This window comes from Rattus norvegicus, chromosome 14 (genome assembly GCF_021556685.1).
Source record: "Rattus norvegicus strain SHRSP/BbbUtx chromosome 14, alternate assembly SHRSP_T2T, whole genome shotgun sequence".
NCBI classification, from domain to species: Eukaryota; Metazoa; Chordata; class Mammalia; order Rodentia; family Muridae; genus Rattus; species Rattus norvegicus.
Window position 1 is genome coordinate 21,374,579 of NC_141547.1, and position 16,052 is coordinate 21,390,630.

The following is a 16,052-nucleotide window of genomic DNA, read 5'->3' on the forward strand; positions in this document are numbered from 1 at the left end:
AATTCCTGCCTTAACTTTCCTTCATTATGGACTACAACTTTGACCTGAAAGAACCCCCATGCTCCCCAAGTTCCTTCTTTTATCATGTATTTCATGATAAAAGAAACCTAAAAATGACACACTTGAAGGCATGTCCACCAAAGAATATCCAGGATGCACGTAATCATGTGTTGTGTAGTAGAAGAGAAGTATTGTAAGATGTCTTTGTTTCTGGAACATTTTAGGATCACCTCCTTTTTCCAAGAGGAAATGTGGCAACTTGATAGACCTAGCAACATAACAATGAACTATGCATATCAAAATTTTTAAAACACACCAAAGTCTAAAAGAGGTGATTCACACATATGCTTGTTTGATCTTCACTGCTATGTAAGAACATTTAAGAAATAAGAGCTTTCATCTGTGATTTTTACATGACTCTAACACGTTATAATCAACAGATGATGTTTGCACATGAGAAGTGATTCAATTTTGGCTGAATAGAATCAGGGACAAAAAAGACAAATAAACTCTGTTAACCTTGAGCTCATGTTCCATGCTTGTATTTACACATGGCGTAACATCATTGCACTCATCTAATCGGTGATGGTTTAAAAGTTATATATTAATTTCTTGGGTGACTGAACTTTCATAAAAAACATGAATATCTACAATGAACGACAGATATCAAAAGCATTCCATTTCTGCAAGATGTCTATGAAACAGACTTCAGTGTTTCTGTTGATACAGCTCATATGCTACTTTAGACCTGGAGCCTGTGGAAAAGTGCTAGTGTGGCCCACAGAATACAGCCACTGGATTAATATAAAGATAATTCTGAATGAACTTGCCCAGAGAGGTCATGAAGTCACGGTTCTTGTATCTTCGGCTTCCATTCTCATTGAGCCTACCAAGGAATCTTCTATTAATTTTGAGGTTTACTCTGTACCTTTGAGTAAAAGTGATCTTGAATATAGTTTTGCAAAATGGATAGATGAATGGACACGTGATTTTGAAACACTCTCGATTTGGACATATTATTCAAAAATGCAAAAAGTCTTCAATGAATATTCTGATGTCGTTGAAAATTTATGCAAAGCACTCATTTGGAACAAGAGTCTTATGAAAAAACTCCAAGGATCTCAATTTGATGTCATTCTCGCAGATGCTGTGGGTCCCTGTGGTGAGCTGCTAGCAGAACTGCTTAAGACACCTTTAGTGTACAGTCTCCGCTTCTGTCCTGGATACAGATGTGAAAAGTTCAGTGGGGGACTTCCACTGCCTCCTTCCTATGTGCCTGTTGTTCTTTCAGAATTAAGTGACCGCATGACATTTGTGGAAAGAGTGAAGAATATGTTGCAGATGCTGTATTTTGACTTTTGGTTTCAACCATTTAAAGAGAAGTCCTGGAGTCAGTTTTACAGTGATGTTCTAGGTAAACTGTGCCTTTCTTTGTTACTGTGAAGTCCTGACTTGATGTTTCTTTGAATTAAAAAGTGTAGAGGTGAATATAAAGGCAAAGAATGAGATTCTTAATTGTGAGTTGATAAAGTAAAAATAGAAAACAATAAGATATCCTCAAAACAAGTCAAAATGCTATAGAGTAACTGAGCAGAACACTCCAAAAATTACTATCCATGTAAACTGAGACAAAGATTTCTCTTAGTAATCACTAGATCTACTCTAAGTTTGTCTTAGTAAAAGAAACTCCAAGTTTCTCGAATGCTTTAATGACTGTAGATGCGAACACTAAAGAGTCATTATATACCACCACAACTATCTGTGTAGCACAGAAGGAAACATGTTCCCTTATACAAATTACTCACTTGCAAATGATGAAAAAACTCCAAGGAGCTAAGTTTGATGTTATTCACCTAGAATATCACGACAGGTTTTCTCACAATTAAATCATATCACTAGAACCAGAAACAGTCAAGGCATCTTAGTTTTCTTCGAGTTTCAGATGTCTCAGATCCATAAAACTTAAATCTTAAAGCCTTAAATCTTGTAGCAAATTGCATATTTTTATTTTTTAGAATGTCTTTCCATTAAATAAAATAGTACCTAAATTAATAGGAGAAAGAATTTAAAGGTTAACTATTTGTGGAAATATCCAGGTGTAACTTTGACATATACAACTAAGTTAGTATTACTTGTCTCTTCTAATAGGCACAGCACAGTAGTGATAAAAAGAAACTTAGTCATAAACTGCAGATTATTACAGTGCATTTCAAGAATCAGAAATCAAAAGAATAGCTACTAAAATGTATAAAGTAGATGAAATATTCTACAAAAGTTGATTTTCTAAGCATTTTCAAGCTTTTTTGCAAGGAACAAAATGTTCCAAATTCATTGGTGTAACTTTAGAAAACAATGTAATTGACAAACAATTAGTATTTATGTTAATACATTTATATCATAAATCAAAATTGGAACATTTTCGTCTGCTTGCTACATGATCTCATCCATTTCCAGACATCACATGCTACATTCCAGAAAAACTCTTTTCACCATTGAGTATTTTTATCTGTTTTGGATGCAGGTAGACCCACAACATTAACTGAGATGATGGGGAAGGCAGATATATGGCTCATTCGAACCTTCTGGGACTTGGAATTTCCACACCCATTCTTACCTAATTTTGACTTTGTTGGAGGACTCCATTGCAAACCAGCCAAACCACTGCCTAGGGTAACATTGGATTGTTTTCCTTGATAAACTGTTCGTCCTTTATCATTCTTTATTTGTTTTTACAAAGAGGATAGTTTATTTTAATTATTAATATTTATCTTTAATCTTTTTTTACAGTCCAGTAATTATCCCCCTTCTGGACCACCCTCGTTCCATCCTCCTCCTCCCTTTCTCCAAGAGTATGTATGCCAGGAGCCTCCTGGCATGGAGAGGATAGTGTCAGGGGTGCAGGAGGGAACAAAGTAAGACTCTGGTGTGGCTTTAAAGCCTGATGGTCTCCTGACATTCTAACTCTCTACCTGTTCAGAAACACTGATGATAACTTCTAGAAAATCATACAAACTTTCTTGCTCTTTCTCATGATAAAAGGCTGCTGGCTTGGGAATCAGTACCTGTAACTTAACAACAGAGGATTGAGCAATGTGGCCTTGGTCCTATATTCGTAGGAACTGTGTGGCTCTAACTTTCAGCCTGCTAGTCAGAAGTTGCAGAAGGGATCTTTCCACATGATGTCTCCTCCTTCTTCTTCTTGTAGTCCTCCTCTACTCTCCTGGATTCTCAACTGGGATCAGACGCCCTGCCCTCTTCTCTTCTGCCCAGCTGATCGATTCTTTATTAACTAATCAAGGATGATCTAAATTATTTTATACATAACATTGAGACCAGTGATGCTTGACTGTGCCAAATTTTGGACTGCAACCAGATATCTGGGCATAAAAATTAGCACATGAATACACAGTGTAAAAAAAAACCGTCCCCTAACACTCACCTATTGTTTTCTGCATGTGGGTGAGTCTACATGTGTCTGATGGGAGGCCTGTGCATGTTTCTTTTTACAACTAGGTCCCTTTTCTGGTATATAAGTTTCATTACTAGGAAGTGTTAGCATTTAATGGTAATTTTGTTAGATGGATGGGATTGTGAATTTAAAACTTGCCTTGAAGTAGATTTTGAGTGACATAGCACATTTTTAAATTTTATTTTGTGTTTTTTTTAAAGAGGACATCTCTCTATAGCTTAAGCTGTCCTTAAACTCATAGCAGTCCTTCTGCCTCAGTCTCCCATGTGCTGAGATTAGACCAGTCTTAATACCTCTTCTGAAACATGATGTGTAATATCAGTGATGGAGATCTTACTGTGCACAGCTTTAGATCATGATGTTTAGCAGATTGTAACTTCCATTCATGAGAAGAAACTGCACAAACCATCTCATTCCTGTCTTATCTTTATTGTATTGGAAGCTTTCTTTAAGTTACCATATTTTAGAGCGTTGTTAGTGCCCTAGATAGAAAAAAATGCTACTTCATTTGATCTTGAAGGTGTGTGAGCTGTCATTATTTAATTGGTACGGTATTTCTTTCAAATAAACAATTAAAATAGTGTTCTTTTCTTTAAAAAAATAAAGAAAAAAGAGATCATAAAGAAAAAAAAGAAGTTGCAGAAAGAAAAGGGGACACCTTGAAAAGTGATTATAGCACTTATTACTAAGTTGTAAAAGGTTTCCTATGAAAACTATCTAAGAAGATAAGTAGAAAAGTCCTAATGAGGGAAAGGAAAAAAAAATTCTTCTCCTTCTCATCATTTTGTCCTCAGTACTTACACATCTTTTCAGAATACATGACCACAAGTTAAAAAGTCCATAACAAAAAATTAAATAATAAATTTAAGTAGAAGTTTACAAGAAAAAAATGCTTACATGCATATCCATTAGGAGTAATTTTCTGGCTAAACACCATTCACATGGCTCCACAGGTTCATAGAAGGTTGAAAACCATAATTAAAATTATTAGTGAAGTTTTGTATTGATGAACCCAGTCCATATTTTATCTTCTGTCTTAGCACCTATAATAAATTTTAGTTCCCTTTTTACGACCTTTAGTTAAGTGTTTTACAACCTCTTGGATTGTGCTCTGAGAAGAAGAAAGTCTGGTTGCTATCTAAGAACAATTAACTGGTGACACATAGGAGACTGATACAGTTCTCATTGCACTTTTCACTATCAGAAAAGGAACTAAAAGAAGTCCCACTATAAAAGAGCTTAATAATCACTGATATAACTTTAGGAATTCTTATAGGATCATCATTAAGACTTAAGATGTCATCTATTTGTCTATATAGCATCACTACAAGATAATACATAGTTGTAGATCTGAAGATAAATTCTCAAAAAGGGTGGGCTATTACCTAATGATTATTATATGTGTGTAATAATGAGAAGAGCATACGAATATTAATAGCAGGAATCTTTCCAAAATAAACTCTCTTGGGCCTTGCATATAAGATGAAATCTGCAGCAGATTATATTATAATTCAAAGCAGACCATCTCTGGAAGATCATCTGCTAGTTATTCAGTTGTCCTATTAGGACCCGTGACAGATATCTTCACGCCCCACAACCTCGTGCCACCCTGTCAGACCTCCTACTCCTTAAGGCCTCCCTGGCAACTTCATCCCACTTGATGCCCTGTCTTTCTACAGGAAGAGAACTCTAGAAGTTCCCTCTCCCCAGAGTTGGGCATTTTATCTAAGGACCCTCCTTTTGAGTCCTGAGATTGTCAAAATTACCAGAAATCTAGTATAGTCTAGAAAGAAGGCCCCCTCCCACTCCCTCTGAGGCTGCGAATTTCCATTCATTCTCAAGACCCTCAGGGCTTCTCTACTGACCCTCCTCCCAATACTTGATCATTTTCCCCTTTCCCTTCCTTCTCCCCACTCCCATCCAAGTCCCTCCTTCCTCTTGCCTCTTGTGATTGCTTTGTTCTCCTTCCCAGATAAGATTGAAGTATCCTCACTTGGGCTCTTCAGTTTGTTAACCTTCTTGAGTTCTGTGGATTGGTTGTATCCTAGAGATTCTGAATCTTTGCTAATATCTACTTATTAGTGATCACATGTCATGAATGTACTTTTGGATCTGAGTTACATCACTCAAGATGGTATTCTAGTTCTATCCATTTGCCAGCAAAACTCATGATGTCTTGTCTTACTAGCTAAATAGTATTCCATTCTATAAATGAACCACATTTTCTGTATTCATGATTCCCTTGTGAGACTTTGGGGTTGTTTCCAGATTCTGGCTATCACATTTAAGGCCTCTATGAACATAGTAGAGCACCTGACTCTATGGCATGGTGGGGCATCTTTTGGGTATATGCCCAAGAGAGGTATATCTGGGTCTTCAGGGAGATCTATTTCTAATTTTCTGAGGAATGTAAAGATTGTTTTCCAGAGCGGTTGTACCAGTTAGCAATCCGACCAGCAATCGATGAGTGTTCGTCTTTCTCTACATCCTCCCCAGCTTGTGCTGCCACTTGAGTTTTAGATCTTAGCCACCCTGACTGGTACAAGGTGGAATCTCAGGGTCATTTTGATTAGCACTTCCATGATTCTTCACCACTAATTCCAGATATTTGGTTTCATGAGAGATATAAAAAGTGGATTAGAACTCTCTGACAATTGACATATACATTATATATAGTAATGAGACATCTCTGTGTCTCATTACTGTTAAGCAAAGTGTCAAATCACTTTACAATGTGGTCAGTGATTTAAGGGTGTTTATGCAACTCATATAAAGGATTCAGTTTATCCTCACAAACACATAGTAAAAGCCAGAGTCATGCTGAACAGCTAAATAAAGAAAGAATCAATATTTGCACTAAAAAGAAATTATTTTCCACTTGAAAATATTATAGTGATAAAGAACTGTTGTAGCCAGTGTAATAAATATTATGAATTTTATTATTAGAGATAAATATGTTTGAAAAATATCCAACAGTGATCACAGGTAATATCCTAAAATCCTTATGTAGTTTCAATGACCTGGTCAATGTACAGGATGAGATTAATGAATGAAAAGAATAGAGAGAAAAACAGACAATTGAAATAACCATCACCAAGAACTCCAGACATATCTAAGCAGGCTGATGACATGGCATGCAGGGTGTGTTAGACAGCTTCATGTCTGTGTGTTACACCTCCACCCCCTTTTAACCTTACCACTTCTTTGTTTTTCACTCTCTACGTTTAAGTTTTGCTGGTATTTTGTTTTTCTCTTTGTATTTTCCATCTATAAAAGAAAACAACACTTAATCTTTCTGTGTTTGCCTTGTTGTTCAACATCATGTCCTCTAAACAATAGCTGTTTCCCTAAGATTATATACTAAATATTTTTAATATATGGATAAAATACAATTATGCATATTTACGAAACATTTCTTACATATTTATCATATGAAGAATATCTAAGCTAATTCTATATTATGGGCATTGTGATAGTGATGTAATAAACACAGTTCTGTGGATTTTTCCCTTGCAACACTCTTCCTCAGATATCACCAAAGAGTGATATACCTGAATTGTTCATATCATATTAATGTTATATATAAAGAACCTTATTTATATTTTTCATATTGGTAATGTTTTATATTCTCAACTATAATAAATGCATAAATGTTCAATTTCCATAATTTCTGTGATAACATTTTAATTTTATTACATTCATAATGACTGAATTATGATGGAATTTTTAAATATTTTGCATTTGATTTTTCTGATAGCTAAAATTATTCAAAGATTTTCATATGATTATATGAAAGAAAGGTCTGTATCCAAAGGAAGGACTTCTTTGGATCATTTACCAAAGTTTATGAAACTATTTCTTTCTTTTGATGTCAGAGAGTTTTTTCTTTACTTATTGGATATCTTATGTATTTACATATCAAATGTTATCCCCTTTCCCAGTACCCCCCTACTTCTTTGAGGATGTTTTCCCTTCCACCTGATCACTCCCACCTCACAGCCCTGGCATTCACCTACACTGGGGAATCAAGAGCCTTAGGGATTTTTTTTTAATTCACATATACTCTGAACTATTTTCAAATTATTCAACCACTCTTCAGAGGGTGTTTTCATTTTGAGGATTTTTTTCTTTGTTCTTCATAAGATTTTACTATAAAGTACTCCCATTTGTCACTTCCTAATTTATTTCCTGGGTTATTGGCTTGATGCAATATATTACTGTTATTTTTATCATAGAACTTTCTTTTCTTGTGGTTGATGATGATGATTTTCTTAATTGACAGTAGAAACAAATTTGTTATTATTCAAAATGTACTGGATTACATTTTTTCAATATGAGAATACAAAACTAAATATGAGAAAAAATAAATTTACTTATTTATTTATTTACATCCCAAATGCTGCCTCCCACTGGAAACCTTCCCTAGAGTTCCTCTTTGTCTCTGTCTCCCTCCCTTTATTACTGCTTTCCACTCACTCCTTCAATGTTCCTCCCTCTCCCCTCTCTCGAGCAAATCACAAAAATTAAAAATCAAAGAAATGGACATAAAAACAATAAGACCAAAGAGGTTCAAGAAAAAGAAAAGAAAAGAAAAAGCACACAAAAGGTAAAAAGCATGGCATTTTAGGTTGGCCAACGATTCCTGGGCTTGGGCCTGCTCTGGGGTATGATTGATTTAACCAGTGAACATTTATTAGTGAGGGAAAAGTTCCCCTTTGTTATCAGATATCAATTGCAAATAGCTTCTTAGTAAAAAATGGAAGTCCATGACCATTTTCGACCCTTCGTGCTGGAACTTCATCTGGCTTGAACCTGTGAAGGTTTTAGACATGTTCCTACAGACTCTGTGAATTTACATTAGCATCAGTATTTTTGAACCTGAAAGGCATTAGGATGTCATCCATTCCTGCTAGCTGTTATAATCTTTCTCCCTCTTCCTCTTGTTTTGAAAAAATTCCCTTAAGGACCCTCTAAATTTCAATGACCTCTCAACAAGCAATATCTTTTTCTCCAATTTTCTTATTATGGTCAATTGTAGTATAGTACAAATGCACACTTAATGAACACTGGGTACCGAGGCAATGGATACACTGGTCTCCCTAAAATAATTCCAGGAATTACATAATTTCCTCTGGTAATGTTTGTCTCGGTAGTTGAGACAATGCTTCCCATGCAACCATTCATCTGTGATGTCATAACCATCTTCATAGGAAATGGAAGAATTTGTTCAGAGCTCTGGAGAACATGGTGTAGTGGTGTTTTCTCTGGGATCAATGGTTAAAAACCTGACTGAAGAAAAAGCCAATGTAGTTGCTTCTGCTCTTGCCCAAATTCCACAGAAGGTAAGATAAAATGTCCACGAGATAGGCAAATGTATTATAAGTCTACTGAACCCTGAAAGGATTAGGGTAAACAGTAATAAGCTCTTGTCTATGCATTTCAAACACCATTTTAAAAGGAAAGTTATGAACTGCAGAGGAAAAAATATTGACCTGGTTCTGATTTACATTATGATATGAAAAATCAAACTTAGGTCTAGCATGGTTGCGCATACCTTTCCTACTGGTACTTAAAGTAGGTCTATTCCTTCATATTTACAATGAGTTCACACTTCATGTTGATTCACAAGCTTTTCTAAGCTATGCACTATGTCACTGTCTCAACAGAAGTGAGAAGAAAAGAGAAATAAAAGGAAGAAAGGATGGAAGGAAGGAGAAACAGAGAAGGAGGAAATACAATAATGAAGGACTGTTATGCTGGAGCCAGAAATATGCCTTGTTGATGCATTAAGAGCACAGGCTGCTCTTCTAGAGGAACTGGACTTGATTGCTAGGACTTACATAGTAGCTCATAAGTATCCCCAGCTCAATTGCCAGGAATTCTAATGTGCTCTTCAGGCCCCCAGACGAAACACTCACAGTGCATAGAATTGCATGCAGGCAAAACACCCAAATACATAAAATGAAACAAAAATTCTGAAAAGAAAGAAGATAATATCTTCTTCCCAATGATTGATGTAGAAAATATATAAGAGAAAAGATGAAAAAAGGTCATGACCCTGAAGTGAGAACAGGATTATAAAATTAGTAGCTCATCAGGGAGAATTCTGCTTCTAGCATGTGGAATGAACATGTTTGTCTGGATGGAGAAATAGACTGTAATTTTAAAATTTCATGTATTTGAAATTTGTCACTAATTATCAGACATATAGAATTAGTATGATTATATATCAACATCATGTTATTATAAAGCCACATAATGAAAGTGTATTACTATTTCAGTCTTTTAATATCTCATATTATTTAACAATTTCCCTCTCTTAAAATTTTCATAATCTGGGTAATGTTCATCTGAGTAACCTGAATTCTCCAGGAACAAATTTTACCAAAGCCTTGGAATTTCTGTAATTAAATAAGGCATTGTCTGTGTGTAACAGGTTGTATGGAGATTTGATGGTAAGAAACCAGATACCTTAGGATCTAACACTCGGCTGTACAAGTGGATCCCCCAGAATGACCTTCTTGGTAAGGCAAAGTTTAACTACAAGTTTGTGGCTATAGTAACACACTTTCTTGAGAATAGCACACTTCTGAGTCTTCATATTTTCCTCTCTTAAATATTATGGTCAATAATTATGTCAAACTTCTTCTCATTGCAGGTCATCCAAAAACCAAAGCTTTTGTAGCTCATGGTGGAACAAATGGCATCTATGAGGCAATCTACCATGGCATTCCTATTGTTGGTATTCCCTTGTTTGCAGATCAACCGGATAACATTAATCACATGGTAGCCAAAGGAGCTGCTGTTAGAGTTGACTTCAGCATACTGTCAACTACAGGCCTTCTCACTGCCTTGAAGATTGTCATGAATGACCCTTCGTGAGTCTGTTTGTTTGTTTGAAGTTGTTTTTTCCAAGGAAGGCTGTTTCTTTTTCTTTTTTGAAACATAATTTTACTATATAACTACAAGAGCTGCCGTGAACTCATAGATATTTGCTTGCTTCAGCCTCCTGGGTGCTGGGATTAGAAATATCTGAATTTATATTTGCTGTGAATAACTATTATTTTAAAAATATTGACAGATTCAGATGATCATCAGATTGATTTTATCCTATTTGAAGGAGGGAGAATAATTTCGAAAAATTATGTTTTTGCATATCTGAAATATGTGCTTTTTTAACAATAAAGTTACTCTAAATTTATAATTGAATCAATTAGACATGATTATTCTCAAACTATTCTATATAAAGAAATAATATTACAAATATTTATCTATTATAACAAGGACACATTTCTAAATATTATAGAAAGTACATAGTAATCATGACCCTTAATATTAATGAGTGTGTAAACATTTACCCATATTTGCTGAAGATATAAAACTTTTGGTAAATTGTATTTATTTCTATAATGATATATGATAATACTGAGTAATACTCAAGAATAAGAGACAGTATTAAATTCATACAAATACCTGGAGAACACTATTGTAATTTCAAGGTTTGCTAGAAGACAAATGTACCTAATGAGAAGGTCCTGAGTCAAAAATAACTGGAGAAAGTGCTGTTCGTTCCTACATACACAGTCTTCTAGTCCAGGAACAGAATTAAATTGTTTTCATTGTGGTGAAATTCTTGTGGAACTGTTGTACAAAGAAGAGTCATAAATAACAAAGTGTTTTTAGAAGAAGAACCTAGTTATAAACAGATACATAGGAGAGGAAAAAAAACTAGAGAGGAGATATCGAACATGACATATGACCTGGAAAAAGTTCTATGGCTACTTCCCTTCTTGGTCTTATATCATGAGTTACATGTTACACAAAAACACACACACACAAACAAACACACACAAACATACACACACACAAACATACACACACACAAACATACAAACACATACACACAAGTTTTGTGTGTCCTTACTAAGTTTCTCTTAACAATTAATATAGCTCAACTGCAAAATTCAAATGAAAAATAAATTTCTATGAGGAATAAAGCAAAATCAAGACCATGTGTAACTGAGATGTTGGTGTTCACTGTTAAATTCATTACTTGGAAGTGGATGCAGGAGTTCACTAAGAACATCAAGACCAGTGTCAGCTACATACCAAGTTCATAATTACCCTGTGCTAAACAAGACTGTTTCACTGTCTTTCCTGTCACTCAACTCTCCTCTGCCACCACCTGAAACAAAACACTTGAGTGGGAAGTATACATGATTTATTTTAAGTTGCTTGTGAGACTTTTCCCTAAAACAACAAATGTTGTTAAGTCATCAAATTGCCTCCTCTTTAATCTTAGTTGTATACATTGTCCCTTCAGCTATAAGGAGAATGCCATGAGATTATCCAGAATCCACCATGATCAGCCAGTGAAGCCCCTGGACCGAGCCGTCTTCTGGATCGAGTATGTCATGCGTCACAAAGGAGCCAAGCACCTCCGCTCAACTCTGCATGACCTTAGCTGGTTCCAGTACCACTCTCTGGATGTCATTGGGTTCCTATTGCTCTGTGTGGTAGGTGTGGTATTCATCATCACAAAATTCTGCCTCTTTTGTTGCCGTAAGACTGCTAACATGGGAAAGAAGAAGAAAGAGTAGCATCATAAAGGCTGAAGCAGAGCCCTGAGAGATGAGCCTCTGCCAGCTGCTTCCAGCAGGAACCTGTTGTCATGCCAGTGCCTTCCCTCTAAAAGAAGACAGCGTTGGGACCTCATTGAACATGGCTCCAATGAATTCACTATGTTCTGAAGACATGCAAGATTTCATGCCAAATATATATTCAGTGCTAAAAAAACAAAATCCTGTGTTCAGTTTAGAATGTTTTGATGTAGCTGAGAAGCTTTGCCCAACAACAATAACTGAAGCTACTGTAGTTCATAAAGTTCACATGGCTTTATAGCCTTTGCAAAACATATCTATAAATCAATTACTTTTTGAAAATACCCAGCCTGCTTTGTCTTCATTTAGTAGACTATTTTTCTCTCCTTCTTTTCTTTTTTTTCTTTCTTTTTGTAGCTGCTCACTTTTGAAATAGCATCATTTTTCAATCAGCATAAGGAAAGCCATTATCTCTGATTATTCTGGGGGATACCAACTTGCTATCATTTATTTTCTAAAAGCCCTATGATGGACGGTACCCTCCTTTAATCAAAAGCAAATTCAAACAAGAATATCCAAACAATTATTCTTACTGTGCCTGAAATAAATTCTAGTACTTGGGAGTTCTATGACTTGGCAAGGTTATTAATTTACTTTCCATCTTGTCTCTTATTCACAACTCTCCTAAACAATGCAATTCACACTATGTCTTTTGGAGAAAACTTAAGCGGCCAAATGTACCATATTCTCTCACATCGAAAGTACGCATCAAAGAGATGATCATATTTTTAAGTGACATCACCAAGCTCATAGTCTATTTCAAACATCCCCCACAGACTCACAATCTGCTTTGGTGATTTAGTTTGATTATTTATACATAATTTCTTACCTTGGTTCAGTAAAATATTAAAATATTTCCTTATGTTCAACCTACTGCTATGCACTTGCCTCTCCCAATATGTCCCAATGCCAACTTCCTGTTCCATTATTCTATTTTTAATTAACCAGTAAGTGCAATTAGTGCTGTGTCTATACATGCATTTGATAAAGAGCAGATATCACTGGAACATGAGCAATGTACCAGTGGCCACCTCTCTCCATAAAAATAATTCATACTCTCCTAGAATCTATGATTGCCACTAGGTCTGTACTTATGTATGGAGTGTTAAGCGCTCCTCCCCATTCATTCTGGAATTTTGGCTACTTTATCTTATACAAGTCATGTGCAGGTCACAGAGCCTTTGAGTTTATGAATGCGATAATCATGGCATATTCAGGAGAAAGGGTTTCATTGCACACCTCCTCCTCATCAGATTCTTATATTCTTTTCCCATATTTTTGCAGTATCCCCTGAATCTTTGTTTAGAGCCTTATCATCCTCAGCCTTTGACAAATTATAAGTCTCTCAGTTGATTGGTGCTCACTACAATAAAGGACTTCCTGACAGTGGCTGAAAATGATGCCAATTGATGAGTATTAAAAAATATTCTGAAGGTAAATTGCCAACATGACAACTTAGCAAAATAGCAGTAGTAGGTACCAAGCTGTATTTTTTTTCTTGACTTTTTACCAGGTTTACAGTATTGGTTATTTCTTTTAGCAGAGCTTGTCCCAAGTCCAGTTGGAAAATATATGTTATCCATCTGGGTTAGCTTCAGTTCCCAACTTGAAAAAACTTAGAGTCATCTCAGAGGAAAGTTTACTGGGATGATTTAAATGATGTGGGGTGTGGGGTTTAGTCTGCTGTCGACAGGAATATCCCTAGGAAAGGGGTCCTGGATTGAACGAGATACCTAAATAAGGATTTAGCTCAGAGTCATCCAACAAAAAAGTAGCTATTGCCAGGAACAATCACTGAGCTTAACTGTGGTTCACAATATTTGCATGGGCATAAAGACTTTGCAAAACTCCTCTAAATATCAATTATGCTTTCAAATGCCAGGTCTGCTCTGACAACACTTGGTGAATAGTGTTTCTTCCTTTTTTTACTGCTCATAAATAATAATGTTCATGTGACACATTTTTTAAATAAACTGTCTTTCCCATCAATATAAGGAAAGTCCTTCTTTATGCTTATTTTATAGAACTACACCTCATCCAAATCCAAATTTATATGCTAGTTATATCAATTACTGCTTTTATATACCCAGCATATTTCACTTCTGTTGAGGTTCGTAAAAATCCTGGTTCACTCTACATCAGAAATAAAATACCAAATGCCATTATGAAAGGTTAGGGGGCTGGGGATTTAGCTCAGTGGTAGAGCACTTACCTAGGAAGCGCAAGGCCCTGGGTTCGGTCCCCAGCTCCGAAAAAAAAGAACCAAAAAAAAAAAAAAAAGAAAGGTTAGAACACTTCTTCATTGCTCCTTCATTGAAAACTCACACCCCAGTATATTATGATTTTCCTGGACATATACCATACCTTAGTCTTCTTTTTGTTCTCACTCCATAAAACAATGCAATACATAGGGCATAGTGTTTGAATGAATCCACAAATATAGTTCTATAATCCTGGTGTAAATTCTGAGTTGCTCATAAGTAGGATACGATTCCAAATATAAAATCAGATCTGTACTAATCTGATATCATATCTAATTCAGATATAACTTAATAGTGATAGTGCTATTCTAGAATTGGAAAGAATGACTCTAGTCACAGTGTGATTTCTATATTCTGATGATGTGCTTTCAATTAAAAGAAAAGTATTCTACCTCATGGGCCTGAGTTGGCAGGATCACAAGATGTAGATAACCTTTATGACAACAAAATAAAAAAGAGAATTGAAACTGGCCAAGGGTTCTATAGATTTCGAAACAGATTATGGCAGAGCACCAGGTACAGGACCTAGCTTTAAAGGCAACACTGGCAAGAAAAACCTTTGTGAAGCAGGGTCAACAGAGTATTTTATTTCAAAGGGAGTAACTTAAATTACAACAGAAGCAGGCTCTGGCTTCTGCCAATATTTGTATCCAATACAATCCTGAGCTGAAACCAAAGTACACCTTAGATGAAATCAAATGGGTTCCTGCTGATGAACCCATTCCAAGGTTTACTTTCAACAAACACTTTCTGCCTTAATTAGAGCTTTATTCCAGGCTCTGCTCCTCTAGAATTTAAAGGCATATTCCTACATTAATTTCCATACCATGGTTTTTATTGTAAAGAAATGTCTTCATAAGATATTCTAGCCCCTCTCCAAGCCTACTTGCTAAGAATTACATTTTAAGTCCATATCTTTAAATCTTATATATATTCTCACAACATATATGTGTGTCCATACTACATGCATGCTTGGTACATAGAATATGGCACAGGATACCCTGGAACCAGAGTTACAGTTGTCTACGAATCCTACAACTCTAATTGGGTTCTCTGGAAAGGTAGACAGTGCTCTTGACTTTTGACAGTGGCGTCAACACTGCAGCCTCAGGGTTTGAAATGAAACTTGTTTATCTCCTTATTTTTCTTCTTTTATACATCTTTGTGTTTGTTTACTCCTGTACTTGAAACAGAATCTCACTAGGACTCTGGCTGTCCTCAAACTCTCTATATAGGCCAGATTAGCCATGAACTCATAGAGATCTACTTGTATCTACCTGCTGAGTGCCTGGCTAACATAAACTTTCTTTCTAAATTATTTTAGCTAACAAAAAGCAATAAAATAAATAGACTTTTTAAAAGTAGGTAGGCATGGTGGTACAGACCTTTAAGACCAGCACTCCAGTAGCAAGGATCACTGAACTCCAGGCCAGTGTGGCCTAGAGAGCAAGTTCCAGAAATACAGGACTATACAGAGAATCCCTGTCTGAAAAATTATAAAATAAATATAAAAGTAAAATAAATAACTTTTTTATGTATGGATACATATGATATAGATTAGACATATATAGACATATATATACATATAAATATACATCATATACATTTACTTATAGATTAGAGCTATAGATATAGATATAGAGATACAGATACAGATACAGA

The 16,052-nt window shown here is 35.6% G+C and overlaps 1 protein-coding gene and 1 long non-coding RNA gene across 3 annotated transcripts in view; one reads left to right on the forward strand and one right to left on the reverse strand.

Annotated features, from left to right (window-relative positions):
* LOC148001274 (LINE-1 retrotransposable element ORF1 protein-like) overlaps nucleotides 1-16,052 on the reverse strand; it is a 139,753-nt gene that overhangs the window by 109,903 nt on the left and 13,798 nt on the right. Inside the window, exons 2-3 of one of the 2 annotated variants that reach the window (XR_015636958.1) lie at nucleotides 15,776-15,876; nucleotides 14,342-14,375 (exon numbers count right to left, since the gene is read on the reverse strand). This is a non-coding gene — a long non-coding RNA (LINE-1 retrotransposable element ORF1 protein-like). Of the gene's footprint in view, nucleotides 1-10,409; nucleotides 11,111-14,341; nucleotides 14,638-15,775; nucleotides 15,877-16,052 lie in introns of those variants that run through there. The other variant, XR_015636960.1, reaches the window with a different exon arrangement.
* Ugt2b1 (UDP glucuronosyltransferase 2 family, polypeptide B1) lies at nucleotides 669-12,416 on the forward strand. Its single transcript, NM_173295.2, is given in 6 exon segments — nucleotides 669-1,414; nucleotides 2,522-2,670; nucleotides 8,680-8,811; nucleotides 9,906-9,993; nucleotides 10,128-10,347; nucleotides 11,793-12,416. Coding segments are annotated over 6 exon segments (1,590 nt in total). The 5' UTR covers nucleotides 669-690; the 3' UTR covers nucleotides 12,070-12,416.